Here is a 15,452-nt window from a genome sequence, read left to right on the forward strand (position 1 = left end):
TGCAGCTGGCTCCCTTCTGTGCAGGAGTGGGGATGGCGCTGGTGGGAAGAGTTCTTTGTCCCCATTCTAAACAGCATTCCGTATAGGAGGACGTAGCAGGAGGAAGGAGACCTAGACTCTGGTCTTTATTTCTGATTACCTGTGTTCCATGGTCCCAGACATTAATGCCCTTGAGCCTCAGTTACCCCTTCTGTAACATGAGGGCAGTTCCTTTGGGATCCGAAGCCCATTGAAGCTGATGACAGCAACCACAATTAACAGCTACTACTGCCGGTGGTGTATATGCCAGGCATTCTGCTGAGGATTGCAAGTGCGCTATTCTATTTAATTCTTCCTATAGTCCAGTGATCTGTTTTATGAAGGAGAAAACTAAAGCACAAAGAAGATGAGGGGCTACCTACAGTCATATAGTCATATAACGAGCAAGTGCAGAGTCTACCCTTAAATTATAACTCCAAATAGACAGTCATCGTTGCAGAGCTTGGAGTAGAATCCAGGTTTTGAGCATCCTTTGTCATCACCACCACTCTCTCCAGATACAGCTGAAGACATAACAAAAGGTAACTGACTACAATAAATAAGGACTCACAGAATGAGAAGTAAATTAATCACCTTAATTTAGAGAGATCAGAAAAGACTTGATCAAAGAAGCCAAATTTAAACCAGACTGCCCTCCTTGATCTCTAAACTCCAAACTACTTGGCTTCTCCCTCATCAGGCTATTGTTTGTGACTCTAGGGTATCCTTTTGTACTTGTAGCAAAAGGTTGATTATGAAGTAATCTAACAGTCCCGATGTGGTTCAGTTATTCAGCAACCTATCCCGTGTTTACCTAAACCGTGGCCTGGTAAATTGGCAATTACAGTATCTTTGAGTGGTTGTTTTTTAATAAATTCCTTTTAATTTCAGCATTAAACCCCAGATGTCGTGTTTCCAGGTTTCCAGTTTGGACCTAAGCCAAGCTGGAAAAGACATCCACTCAAGGCAAACGGTTAATGAGAATGTGTGCGGTGAACTAGGGGACTCGGTCCAGTTACCAAACCTCAGACTTTGGGCCCCCTGATCTAGTGCTGCAGGACCTTAGGGACCCCTTGCTAGAGTGGAGGATGAAGCAAAGCTACCATGTTTCCTACAGCATCCACCCCTCTCCAAAACATCCAGGTTTACGCTGTTTGTTTCTAAGAGTAAAAATTCCTGATAAGTGACTCATCATCACAACTTAAATAATGTACTAATTTCATTTGATAAGTAAATTGTCAACAGCCTTTAAAAATTGGTCATGTAATTAGTAAATCTATGCGTTTCGACCTCTTCTTCCATTTAGATGAAATAGTCATTAAGCCAGACTATAATCAGACAGAAAGAATCTTGAAACCTTCCAGGCATTCTTTTTTCATCTCTCATTTGCCTCTTTAATTGCTACCTTTCTGTATTTTAGGCAGTAGTAGAGGTAAAATGCCCCTTTTCTTATTGTAAGAATTTAGCTTGTACTAAAATGTGTAACAAGTTCTGGAAACTTTCTTTTAAATGTTAAAATCCAAATTATTTTATCAAAAATCTATACATTGTGTTTTTATAGAGAGATGCTTGTAGCAGTTTGTTTTTTAATAGTAAAATTTTAGAAATACAAAATTAGGGAATGGTATTCCATTCAGTGGAGCAGCCAATTAGAATTGTTTACCAAAAGGTTTTAATAAAATCTAATGGCAGGATATGGAATGGTATATATAGGCCACAAACATAACTTTAGGTTTTTTTCTCTTTTTTAATTAAACACACCTTTGTAAAATCAAAGTCTAAAAGCAAAATAATTAATTATGGTTATTTGATAGGTAATGGGCTTGTGAGTGATTTCTATTTTTTATATAGTTTATATTTTTTGAGTTTTCCAGGGAGTATGAATTATTATAATAATTAAAAATGCATGTGTGTTTGTATATATTTTAATGTAATCATTCAATACTTGAGCTGTTTAGAACTCAGCTATCTGAAAAATCTGGACCACTACTAAGATCCTGGAAGTAATAAAAAAAAAATTAACTCTGAGCAGCCAAAACTAATGTTAAAAACTCATAAAGTCAAGCATGATATGCCCCTCACTCAGGCCTATGTACTCTTACTTTGCACACAGTTCTCAGGCCATCCACCACAGGCGGGCACAGCGAGTCCGAAGCAGACATTAACAGTAGACAAGGGCCTGCAGATGAGGGCAGTCTCAGGCGCACTGCCAGCCCGGTGGTGAGAGAGGACCCAGGGAAGCGTGGGTGAGGGTGGGAGAGCCTGGGACCCAGACTCAACGCCAATGAGTGTCCTGTCATCTCTTCCCCGTGTCACAGTTAAGTCATACGTGTTCATATCGATAGCCCAGCATTATCAAGAAGATCCCCTTCTCTTCAACTTACTCTAAGATTATAAGAAAGACTTTAATAAAAAGTTTTAAAAGGTCTTGTTACACGTGGCTAAAAATGGGGGAAAGACAACATGTGGTGATTGAAGGGCATACTCTAGACATGGAGACGTTCCTGACTACTGGTAGCAACTGATTTCTTTACCATTCTCCAGGGGGAGCATTTTCCTGTTACTTGGGCTTTCCAGATTGTATCTGATACTGTCATTACCTGGGTTCTCCAAAAAATCTAAAGGAATTTTGACGTCAGGATGTCAGAAAATGCTAAAGTCTCTACCTTGCAAAGCCTTAGAATCCATCCATTAAGATAGGAGTAGCACCCCAGAGCTTAGAGACAGGCTGGGTGGGTTAAATGAGAAAGCCTGTGTAATGGCATTTAGCTTGAAGTCGGGCATTTCATTAGCAGTTAGCAAGTGTTAGTTGAATCTGAATGTGATGTTCCCACTTGGGACGCAACAGACAGCGTGGGCTCTGGAGGCAGACCAAATCTAGTTCAGATGTGGGTTCTGCAGCCTTGAACAAACCACATAACCCATCCACCTGCCTACCTTTTCCACAAGGTAGATGTGAGGGTTCAGCTTCATTGATGGGCAAGAAAATCATGGCTCCCTTCCCATTATAGTTGAGGAGAGGGCTGGCACACTTTGTTAGTTTCCTGTTGTACCAAGTTGTGGAGAGCTTTCAGAGTCTCAGAATCTAAGAGGGCTACAAAACCCCCTTTCCTCTTGTGTTGTAAGCACAGCTTGTTGTGCCCAAGCCTGTTCTCCTGCCCTGCCTTTTATCAGCCCCCCTGCAGCCCAGCAGAGAAGCGGAACAGGGTGCTTGCGGGGTGGGGCCGGGTGGCAGGGGCCGAGTGGCAGTGGCAATGGGGATTATCATGTCGTTCACCCTTCACGGCCATGAGTGGTCAAGCCCCTGACCTCTGGCTGTATTATCAGTGATAGCACCCTTCAGCATTCTAGGCTGGGTCACGTGATGCGTCGCCCCCTCCTGGGCTGGAGTGGCAACTGAAAGCTTGGTGTGGCTGCCCAGAGTAGAAAGTCTGTGGGTGGTGCTGATGCTCTGTTTTGGTTTGATTCCCTAGGCCCCCTGCAAAATCATTTAGAGAGGGATACTGTCAGCAAGTGGTAGAGTAAAAGCAACAAGGTTGGCAAAAATGCGTGGCTTACCCAATTACTGTGAGTTTTGACAACATATTAACTGAAAACCTAGATTAAGTCCAGTAGATTTTTCTCTGTTTTGTTTTGTTTCTCTTGAGAACTGAAAACAGTAATTTGCTGGTCTACTTGCCTTGTTTCCTATGCGTACCAGTGACCACCCCTAATTATGAAATCTCTCCTGGCACCAACACTTAAAGCCAAGCTACGGAGTCTGATGAGCCCATGGATTAGCAGCCTGGTGGTTGCCTTTTTGCAAGAAGAATAACCCTTTCTTAGGTGTCTGAGACCACAGGCATAATCGAACATCAGAAAAAATCTGAGAGAAGTGGGAGCAGGCAGCTGGTACAAGGGCTTGTGGCTGTGGACAGAGGTGGAAGGGGCCCTAGATCCTGCCTTCTTTTTCAGGGCACTTATCACAACTGTAATTTGACAGTGTATTATTTCAGTAATCATGGCTGTCTTTCTCCTGCAAGACTGGAAGCTCCTCAGAGACAGGCCTGCTCTGTCTTGCATGTTTCCCCTCCCCAAGGCCTGGCTCGTGTGATAGCTGTTTAGTGGGTGGGTTTAGTTTCAAGTCTAGCCTCTGTGCCTGCCTCGTAGCTGCTGTTTTGCAAGCAGCCACTCCTCTGTATGTGTCCTTCTCTGAAGAATGCAAGTCAAACGGATCTTGTGTTTGCACCTCCTTCTGTCTCTGGGCCCAGTCTGTTCATATCGGTGTATTGAGCTGACTGGCTTCATCCAAGTGTAATATCTAGGACAGTGATCCATACTCCAGGTTGGCTTAACTAACACAGCATATAACATGACCATCATTTCCAGGGTCTAGATGCTCGATTTCCATTAACTCGTGATTATTTATTGTTTCACACTTAAGAGTAATAGTGTATACCCTGCTTTCTTGACAGGGTTTTTGTGAGAACCAAGTGAAACGATATATATGAAATTACTTTAGAAACGAAATGCTTTGTGTAGCGAAACAGTGATTGTTATTGCTGGCCCTAAAGTAGCTTCCTGAGACGGAAGTGAAGTTCAGGAGAAGGCACTGAAGACCAAGTATTGTCAACCCTGTGTGTTTACACATGTGTGTAAACCATGTGTGTTTACATAGCCTTATGAAGGAGAAGCCATTTTCCAAGTTAATGTTTCATTAACAAAAATAGCTGGATATAGATATTAGATAGGTAATAATCTCTGTTAGATAGATATAGATACAGATACAAATCCCCGCTCTGCCAGTTCTGTAATGCATTTGGGTGTCAGAAAAGCTGTTGATCATTGAGTCGTGAGTCATGGGTTTTAGTTTAGCCTGCCACCACCTCCCTGAGGTTATCAGGAACAAGTCATTTAACTTCTCTGCCAAATAAGGATGCCTGCTTTATGAAGATAAAATAAGAGTTGGATATTTTTTTAACATTTATTTATTTATTTTAGAGAGAGAGAGAGCACAAGCAGGGGGAGGGGCAAAGGGAGAGGGAGAGAGAGAATCCTGAAGCAGACTCCCCCACTGAGTGCAGAGCCTGATGCGGGGCTCAATCCCAGGACCCCAAAACCATGACCTCAGCCAAAACCAAGAGTCAGCCGCCCAACCGACTGAGCCACCCAGTGCCCTAAGAGTTGAATATATAAAACAAGAATAAGAATATTGATAGCACTTCAGCCCTTGGGGTTGATTACGTCCCTCAGATACTTTTCTTTCAGATCCCATGCCTCCAGTTACTTCAGCTCTTCCCCACAGGACATCGTTTCCATCCCCCATCCCACCCTGAGCACTGTCCTCTGGATATATTTTAGTGTGTCTTGTATCCTTCTTGAAGGAAGCTCTCAAACTTGAATTCAGAATGCTTCATGTTTTCTCTTGCATTTGGACACTACAATTAATACTAAGGTTGATTATTATCAATTTTTATTCTCTCAAACCTAAGTATGTCGTTCCTTGTCTCTGGGTCCAGAAGGCTTAGGCTGAGTTCGGAAGTTCAAAGTAACTTCTCGTTTTTTGTTTGTCTTCCAGCGACAGACATCACACCTCCAGTGCAATCCCTGTTCCAAAGAGACAAAGCTCCGTATTTGGAGGCGCAGATGTAGGCTTCTCTGGGGGGATCCCGTCCCCAGACAAAGGACACCGAAAACGGGCCAGCTCAGAGAATGAGAGACTCCAGTACAAAACCCCTCCTCCCAGTTACAACTCAGCGCTCGCCCAGCCTGTTCCCGCCATCCCTTCCATAGGAGAGTCCGAGAGAAAGACAACATCTCTGTCGTCCTCCTTGGATACCTCCTTGGACTTCTCCAAAGAAAACAAGAAAAAAGGAGTTGATTTGGGTGACAGATTAAATGGAGGTCATGTGAGTGTGAACACTAGCCAGGAACAAGAAGAAGCCCTCTCTGGGCATGCAGCCACCGTCAACGGCACTCTGCTGCCCAGCGAGCAGGCTGGCTCCCCCGGCGTCCGCGTCCCGGGGGACTTCCGCCCAGTCTCAGAGCCCGAGCTCTGCTGTACTGTGGAGCAAGCGGAAGAGATCATCGGCATGGAAGCCACAGGTTTCACCTCAGGCGATCAGCTGGAAGCCTTTAACTGCATCCCGGTGGATAGTGCCGTGGCAGTGGAGTGTGATGAGCAAGTTCTGGGAGAATTTGAAGAGTTCTCTCGAAGGATCTATGCACTGAATGAAAACGTGTCCAGCTTCCGCCGGCCACGCAGGAGTTCTGATAAGTGAAGTGAGCAGACAGCCAGTAGGACCAGGAGAGAGGCGCTGCCTAAAAGGAGGATAAAGCTGCACTGGTTACCCCTTGTAATAATTACGACACAAAATGAATATTAATGGAGGATATTCCTCAAAAAACAGACTTTGTAAATGAAGGAGGGACTCAGGATCATTGTGTATCAGTGGGCCAGACAAAGTTAGATTTTGCTTGCAAGATTTGCTTTTCAGGCCTGATGATTGTTTTAAGGCAAAAGTCACTCTCTAGCTCGAGTCACCTTATAGGTATTTGTCTGCTTTTTAATTTACACTTCTGTGCTATCCTCAGAGGGGAGATGATAATATATAAATAATATAATAAGCTCACTTTTAGTTTCTCATAAGCATTTGCCCTCACCATAGTTTATAAAGCTTGGGAAAACCAAATAATCCAAAAAAGGTTTTCACCATTTACTGAAAGACCTTTGACCATCCATGAGTTTGATGAATAACAAGCACAATGGTCTCCTTACACCCAGGCCTCCCTGCCCCTGCCCCCAGTCACCCCATCTGCTGCCCTGTCTTCACAGTGGATGGGTTGTGCACCCTGAAAACTGAGGACATCAGATTCACTGGTTCTTGAATGCAGAAGCCAACACCTTCCACCTCCTCAGCTCAGCCATACCTTGGTATAACCCTGAAATTAGAGGAAAAACCTCACCTCTGTGGTAGATCCCAGCGGACGCTCTAGGACATCTCCCTCCCCCCGCCCCCCCAAGGTTACAACAGTCAGATGGCATCCAATCCCCTTTGGGGGCCAGAGTTTCTATGTGGGCAGATGCTGCAGTCAAAAACCAGGCGTGCTCTCTGGCAATGCACTCACCAGACAGAAATCCCTATATGTAAATTCCATGCTAATTTATTAAATTCCAGTTGGAAAGGAAGGTGCTGGATATGATGTAAAATCTGGAGAGAGTCGGGCTGTCCGATGTGCAGACCGCAGGGCAGTCAGGATAATTGGATGAAGAGGCTTAGATGAGGCGTAGATTCTATTGGTATGTGTGCAGGTGCATTCATAGTAAATTATGTTCCTGAAGTCCGATTTCATTCCTGGAGCTCAGATCTCATTTGCTATTGCTCTATACTTTATATACCCAAGGACATTGCCTCAGGGTTGCAAGCTCTTTAAGGAAAATTTATGCATATATCCATGTATTGTATGGAAGAATAAAAACTGAATTTGCTTCACTTGACCCGATTTGTTTTTTCCAGTTTTGACATTCATCTTGAAGCTGCATCTCCATGTTACATCATAACAGGGCGAGCCTGAACCGAAACCGCGGCTGTGTCCACAGCAGTGTCGTCAGCTTGAGTCGACACGGTTTGTGTAGCCACACAAACGCCCTCACGCACGGACCGCCCGGGAGTCCGGCAACAACTGGGCTCCGAGGCCTCGCGGTCCTTTTCGTGTGTTGTCTGAGCACTCTTGGGCTCAAGTTCTCATTGACAGCTACATTATCAAGCAGAATAGTTCATGTTGTTATTTTCCACATAAAGGGATCTCACTGAATCCATGCTTGACAGACAGACCCGACCTGCAAGCAATTAAGAGCTTTAACTTGATCTGGAGAAATCCATCTTATTCCACAGAAAGAGGCAGAACTCCTCCAGACCTAACGCAGAAGCCGTCTGTGGAGTCACAGCTTCTTCGCAGTGCACTGTCACTCATGTTAGAGTCCACGAGGGGGGAGATCGCTGTGGGCCTGGCTCTACGTCAGACTGGGCTGTTGGAGCCCTCCAGTGAAATAACACCCGCACCGCACCCCCAAAAGGACAAGGTTTTGGAAGGACTGTGTTCGTATTGAACAATGGGAGGCACATCACATGTGGCTTAAGGTCCACAGATGGGAGTGGACTTCAAACTTCATGCCAGACTTACAGACAGGGTACACTGAGGTGCAGGCCCTGGAGCCTGGGTCTTGGCATGCCCCTGCTTGGATGAGCACCCCTAGTTACAATGTTCATCTCAGGTTCCACACAGCCAGACAAAACCCGGGGCTCTGGGGCTCTGTCAGTCTCCTGTCTGTGGACTTCCGAATTCTGGGACCCACAGCACGGAGCCCTGTCGCTGAATATCATTAGCTCAGAACCGGTTACCCATGCATTGGCTCGGTCCACACCGTGTTCAGTGACATTAGCCTCACAGCGCCACCGCTTAGGTTTGGGTTCCTTTGGTTTGGGTTTCAGGTTTTCGTTGCATTTGTTCGGTGCCTCCAGTTTCTGCCTTGCCTTGGGTAGAACCTGCAGTATTATATATCTCCAGGAGGAACTCTGCTCAACATTTTCCAAAGCTGCAGAATTCATTTTGCCTCTGTTTAAAGTGGCCAAGGCCAAAATATGGGATGAGTTACTATCTCCTACTAATCTTTTTGATTAGTCTTGTAAATCACTAAAAAATAAATAAAATCTACTTTGAGGATATAAGCTGAAATGCAATTCACTGCTATCCATGTTGGAACTTCTAAGAGCCCTTTCCGTTTTCATGTAGCTGAGACAATTTTAACAGTCGGCAAATGTTATCAAATGAATATTTGATTGTGTTCTCTCTCTCCACTTCCCCTTGCCCACTTTAGAAATTCCAGAGATTTTTTTTCCCCCTCAGAATATTAGTTTTGGAAGATTGTATCCAGCTATATTTTTTTAGCAGTTCTAATGGTGCCCATTTATCTTGACCTAACCGGTTATTTAAATAATTTTTTAAACCACCACCAATAATAAATGGCATGTGAAACTGATCTGTTGGTAATTGGAAGAAAACTCAGCATCTGTATTTATAAAATAAAATTGATTAGTATTTATTTTGAGAGTAAAAGTGTATGTTATTTCCCTGCCATGTTTGAGTCCCGTCTTCATTGTTTTGAATTTCATGTTGAAGCTGAGTTAACTATGAAAACCTTGCTCGTAAAACAGTCAGCCAGCCATTTTACATTTACTGAGCTAGCTCTCTCTCTGTGAGGGACTGGGCTAAGCAAGGTTAATACAAAGATCAATAAGCCTTGGCCTCTGCCATGTGCTCTAGGGGTGGAGGGTAGGGGATCGGCGTATTGATGCGTTAGAATTCAGTGTGATCAATTCTGTGACGGAGAGATGTATAGCCAGGGTGTGGAATGCAGAGAAAGCTCACTGACTCAGGGATCGGGAAAGGTTCGTGGAGGTCATGCAGATGAAAGCTAGATGGGATGAAAGATGTCTAAGATATTGCAAGTGGAAGGCACAGCATGGGCAAAGGCCCAGAGGCAAGGCAGGGCCTCAAGTGTTTGCAAATTGGCAAGTTTTCCCCTGCTAGTGGCCTGAGTAGATGTGAAGAAGGGTGAGGAGAGATTGAATTGCAGGCCGGTGGGGAAGGCTGTCAGGTGCTGAGACAGGAGATTTAGACGCTTGTGGGGGGTGTGGCGGGGGGAGAGACCCACCTGGGAGGCACCCTTTCCAGGCGGTGAAGCAGAAGAGTAACTTGGTTAGATCTGAGTAGCAGCCGGCAGCCAAGTCGGGGCTGGACTTCAGTAGTGGTAAGCAGACTTGAGTCTGTTTAATCTTTCCTATTTTGTTGTGAAAAAAAAAGTCTGTCTGAAAAAGAGGCGCTTTCTTGCGCCCTGATGTTTTCAGGGTAAGTACTGGGTCACGGGCAGGGCAGGTACTGGGCGGACACAGTGCAGCCAGCGTCTGATCTGCAGAAGCTGACTCCCAAGGCCCCGACTCAGCCACTTGGAACCTGTGACCCTGCTCAAGTCATTGAATTTTTAAGGGCCCCCACTCCTCCGGTGGTCCCTTTTGTCCTACAGGAGGGCCCCCGCCTAGTGGCAGGATGCCCAAGACTTGTTCTCACCATTTCCCATTCTAACACTTGGGCACAGCCACCTCATCTCTGAATCTGGCCCCTGCTCTGTGGCGTAGGGATGGTGCCCCCCCACCCCCACCCCACACAAGGTTGGATTTCGTGTTAGAAGAGATTAATATTTTTATGCACTTAGTGACCATTGCAAAGCACCATGCACATTGGGAGGAGTTAGTCCTTCAACAAGGATTTCTGGCATCATCTATACCAGGCCGTGGGGGGCGGTGGGGGGGGTGCAACTGAAGTGCAGATATTTATTCTGTACACACTGAGAATGTGTCAGGGCTGAAACTGGGCTTTTGAAAAACTAAGCTCTAAACAAATGTCAAGTGTTCCGAAGTGTTTTAGTGGGTGGTATGGACACAGTGTTGAGACATGGTCTATAAGCCTAATTAGCTTAATTTGCATGTTTTTTAACACCTGGCAGATGAGCTTATTCAGGCCCACCTCATCCATAAATATGCTCTTAAACAGCTGCTGGCCGCCTCACCGCATGCTGAACTGGTGCCCAGAGCTCTTAATTTTGCTTGAAGTAGATAGAAGCTTTTTCTTTTTTTTTTTCTCCCCCTCCTAGCGCATCTAATTACAGTTTTGTAGGTAGACAGCTCAGCCTTGTGGATTTTAAATGAATAAAAAACACGTCTATAAAATCATTGCACACATTTTAGAGGCTGGCAATGTCAGCAATCCAGAAGAAGAACGGTCTTGAATCTGGATAAAAGTGAGAAAGACTGCCAGTTGGCAAGGCCACCGTAGCCAGCCGAGCCCGGGGGACATCACAAGCGGGCCCGCGGCAGGCGGGGATCCCTTCGGTTCTGTCCAAGACACGACTGCAATCAGCTTCCCTCGGTCCCCGTTAATTACAGGCAGCAAATTCGGAGGAATGGAGGGTGCGAGTGGACAGAAATACGGGGTAACCTGACTCTCAAGAAGCAGATACAAGCAGGAAGGAAGCGGTCTGGATGTATGAGCAAGGAGCCTGCGGCCTGACAGATCCCAGCCAGCCTGCTGCTCACCGGCTGTGTGACCCGAACAAGGCCCTTGACTTCTCTGAGCCCATGTGATCCTCTGAAAAGTGAAGCCAGCTCCTTGCTCAGGTTTTCCCTTGTGCCTGCACAGAGGTTCTTCTTGCCTTAAGAGCAGTTCGGTATTCATTCTTCCAAACCTGCCTCGGCTGGCCTTGGGCTCCAGAGCATGGCGGAAAAGGAGAGGACCCTCCTGTGCCCCCTCTGCCTGTGGTGGAGCGCTTGGGGCTAAGCCACTTAACACAGCCTACTTCCGCTCAGGGATTTGTGTGCAGCAGAACAGCTACCACGCTGCCATCTGCTCAAGATCCTTGTGAAAAGTAACTTTTTTTTTTTTAAGATTTTATTTATTTATTTGACAGAGAGAGACAGCGAGAGAAGGAACACAAGCAAGGGGAGTGGGAGAGGGAGAAGCAAGCTTCCCATGGAGCAGGGAGCCCCTGTTGGTCCGCACTGGCCAAACAGATCGTGGGGCCGGGACGAGGAAGAAAACCCAGAGGCGACCGTTGGAGTATGACACGGAGGAGCCACTTTGCCCTGGGATCTCAGCAAGCTCATTGCAGAAGTCAAATTTAAACAGATCAAAGCCACGGAGAACCCGCTGCAGCCAACGGAAGAGCACATGCGAAACTTTGGACTAGAAAGGAGCCTAGCATGTGTGAAGGACTCAAGGATGACGATGGGGCTAGAGGAGAGGGACGGGCCAGGGCGCTGGAGAGGCGCGCAGCGGCCAGGCCACAGACAAAACGCTCCCCCTCTCAGGACTGTTTGCTTCCAGTTAGGTTTTATAGTCCTGATGATTTTTTAAGAATAGAAGCACATCCTGCCCCCTCCGGCCGGCCCCTGCCTTTGTGCGGGCCCTCCCACGGGCACGAGGACTTCTACCGTAGCCGGCAGGTTCAGATGTGCAGCCACGGCCCAGGCGTGCAGGGACGTAACGCGGTTTCCCCATAACTGTTCTTCAACCAAGCTCATCACGCCCTTTCAGCTGCGGGCAGAAAACCCCTGATGGTGCCACTTGGAGGCAACTCAGCGATCTTTGGTTAAAGCTTAACCTCTTCGGGCTAAGGGTTCAAATTCCCAAATCCTCCCTGATTCCACCCTTCACCCACTCTGGCCCCAGGTCTGGGGCTTCCGACCAGAGGCTCTCGGACCTGCCCATGGTGCAGCTCATTCGGGTGTTGGCTGCGGGCCTCCACGGCTCAGGTTCTTCCGAGGTTCTGGTCTCTGGGTCCTTACACCCTGTGTCATTCTTCCCCTGGCCCAGACCCTCGGCCCTGCTTGCCTGCCCTGGGGACTCAGGCCACCTGGCCCCCTTTCTCTCGCTGCCCTGAGGTTGCCCTCAGGCCCCCCTGCCTAGACTTCCCCCCTCTGCTAGGTGGCTGCCAGACACCCTGAGGAACACGGCTCTTCTGGGAAGGCTCTCCTAGGTCTTCCTGGCAGACCCCAGACCCTTGGGTCCCTTGTCTTGGACTGCCCCAAACCTACCTCCTGCTTAGACCCCGGATGGGGGCAGGGTTGGAGGGAAGGGCTCCTCTCAGGCTCTACCAGTCTTTTGACTTTGGGGTCTAGCTTGGCCCCTTCCAAATAAGGCACCCCGAGGCTCTCCCAACTTTCACTTCCCTTTTCAGAGGTGGGAAAACATTTCTACAACATCACCAGCCTATACTCTTCTCCCCTCATGGCCTCTATTTTTTTTTAATTTTTAATTTTATTTTTATGACCGTACACTTAAGGTTCTCCAGGCTCCAGGCTTGTCTGGTCAGGACTTACAAATCCTTTTCTTGCTCAGCAAAGCCTGGCCTTGCAACGAAAGCCCGGCTTTTGGGACATTCGACCCTTCAGTTCCCTTTATTGTGCTGGACGGTATCCACTCTCTGCCCTGGAGGCAGTAAACGGGGGGGGGCAAGCAGAGGGGTCAAAGGCATGACAAACACCTCGCTGAATGCTCCGCTGCTCTCGCCCCATTGAGCAGGGACGACGGGGGCAACTGGACCAGTAACCAAGCGTTCCTGCTGAGTGAAGTCCAAATGATGTCAGGGCCTGTGGCCCCGAGGAACCCCAGAAGTTCAGAGGCAGAGAACCGTGGGAGAAGCGAGTCGTCGTCGGTGTAGGGACATACCAGAGGCTGAAGAACTTGCTAGTGCGTTCGGGCAGTGCCGGCCACATGACGGCGGTGACGTAGTTTTGGCAAAAACGTCGTCCGTCACATTAGACTCCTATTGCTACTATGAATTTAATGGGCTTTGTAGTTTTGTGTGGTCTAAATTTGTAAACTTGTTTTGGTTTTTGGTTGGAGGAGAGCTATAAACATTAGCTTATAGGGGCGCCTGGGTGGCTCAGTCGGTTGAGCGACTGCCTTCGGCTCAGGTCATGATCCTGGAGTCCCTGGATCGAGTCCCGCATCGGGCTCCCTGCTCGGCAGGGAGTCTGCTTCTCCCTCTGACCCTCCTCCCTCTCATGCTCTCTCTATCTCATTCTCTCTCTCAAATAAATAAATAAATAATCTTTAAAAAAAAACAAAACATTAGCTTATATTTGGTGTTTTGTTTGTCAAATGTTCTTGAGAGTAAAAATGGAAGGGTGGGATAGTGTATACTGGATGAGCCTTCCTTGCAGTTGTTCACCAGCCACCCCCCAGCCCTCCAACAAAACAAAACAGGATCCAGGAGGAAATGTCAGGGTTTTTACTTCGGGGTTGGGCCGTACCTGCCCATCCCCGAGATAGGAGGGGGACAGGCTGTAGGAAAGGCCACATTCACCTGCCCCCAGCCTTGGCCTTTGTTCTAGATCCTTGAGTATCCTCTGTGGCCAACACCTCTGTTCCAAAGGCTCTCCCCTCCCTTCTATTTCCCTGGATGCCTTTAATTCCTGGGTTCTCCTCCCCTTTGGGGTCTCACTTTTTCTTCCCCTCAGCCTCTGGAGGGGCTGGGCAGAAGGAGAGGAACTTTGGGTTCTGCCGGCCGAGCATCACCAGACAGCCTGATCATCCGCAGGGCCTGGATGGGGCCCCTCCTAGCATCGTTGCGCCGGAAGAGTTTCTGTCTCTCGCTTCACCTTGGCCACATTCCCAAATGCTCCTTTTGATTTCTGGCTTCAGTGTATGCCAGGCCCTGGGAAGGGGATGGAAAGGGAAGGAAAAGATCCTATGCTGGCACAGACTTGTTTAGGCAATATTATAAACAAAAATAAGTTTTGAACCTTAGGGGTCCACAGGAATTTTTAACCTTAAAAGAGTCTGTACCTTACTTTTTGTATGGTGTCACCAGTCTTACTAGGGATTGTGAACTTTGCCAAAGGAAGCCTTTGAAGGGTCTTAAGCATAAGGAGTGACATGCTCTAGGGTATGTTTTAAAGAGAATGCAGTGGGAGAAACTTCTGGTAATAGGGGCGGTATGAAGTGAATGCATGAACCTTCCTGAAGATAACAATTATGAAATCTGGACAAAATTTAAAAACAAAACAAAACAACCATTGAAAGGCTCTGGGAAGTATCTCAAAACAGACAGAAGCCAGAGGAAAGTTTACTCTTGAAAAACTGCCCCTGGACAATGCAAGAATCATGATGGTGCTCCCCACACTCCACCGCTGTAGCAGGCAGAACACAGCCTCGCCTCCTTCGGTTGCGGAGAGTGGAGTTCAGAGCCTTAGGAGCCGCTAGAAATTTAAAGGGGAAATTCTGGAAGTGAGAGAATTGCAGAAGGTCTAAGACCCCAAATCTGAGCATAAATGCTGTCCACATCATTAGCCCAATGCTAGAGGGCCTTATGGAAAAATAAGCAGGGAGCAGAGAGGAATCCACCCTTGCAAGACAGAGCTACACCGGACCGGGAAGATGTGTGAGTACGCCACTTTTAAGAAAGAGTGAATTTTCCCAACCTGTGTGCCAAGCAGGTAGCAGAAAGCTCAAGCCTTGCTGGCTTGATCTGTCAGAGTACAGAATCCAAGACTGGCAGAACTGCTGGAAATTTAAGGGACAAGCCACAGAAACAAGGAAACCACCAAAAAGTGAGCACCCAAATCTGAATATAAACTGCCCCAATGCTTGGATGATTGCCAACTTATAGAGGTTTGGGGAGAAGACCCCTGGGAGTCAGGAGTTTAAAAAAAAAAAAAAAGGCAGCATGTGGAAGTTGTAACAGAGATATCTGTTGCTGTACACTGTGGAGGGGACAGAGTTTGCAGTTTGAATCAAGGCAAAATAACTGCTCACCAGAATCAACACCAAGAGTTATCAGAAGAGTACAACGGAACCCAGAATTACTACAATGTCTAGTTTTCAGACTGCGGAGA

At 47.1% G+C, this 15,452-nt stretch overlaps 1 protein-coding gene across 1 annotated transcript in view; it reads left to right on the plus strand.

The window, feature by feature from the left end:
- Positions 1 to 9,100, plus strand: part of UVRAG (UV radiation resistance associated) — a 321,167-nt gene extending 312,067 nt beyond the window's left edge. The window contains exon 15 of the mRNA XM_034995174.1: positions 5,576 to 9,100. Coding sequence (XP_034851065.1) covers positions 5,576 to 6,278 — 703 coding nt within the window. The 3' untranslated portion in view covers positions 6,279 to 9,100. The remainder of the gene's footprint in view (positions 1 to 5,575) is intronic.
- The last annotated feature ends 6,352 nt before the right edge of the window (positions 9,101 to 15,452 follow it).

Source organism: Mirounga leonina, unplaced genomic scaffold (genome assembly GCF_011800145.1).
Source record: "Mirounga leonina isolate KUSES-001 unplaced genomic scaffold, KU_Mleo_1.0 Mir_92, whole genome shotgun sequence".
Taxonomy (NCBI): Eukaryota; Metazoa; Chordata; class Mammalia; order Carnivora; family Phocidae; genus Mirounga; species Mirounga leonina.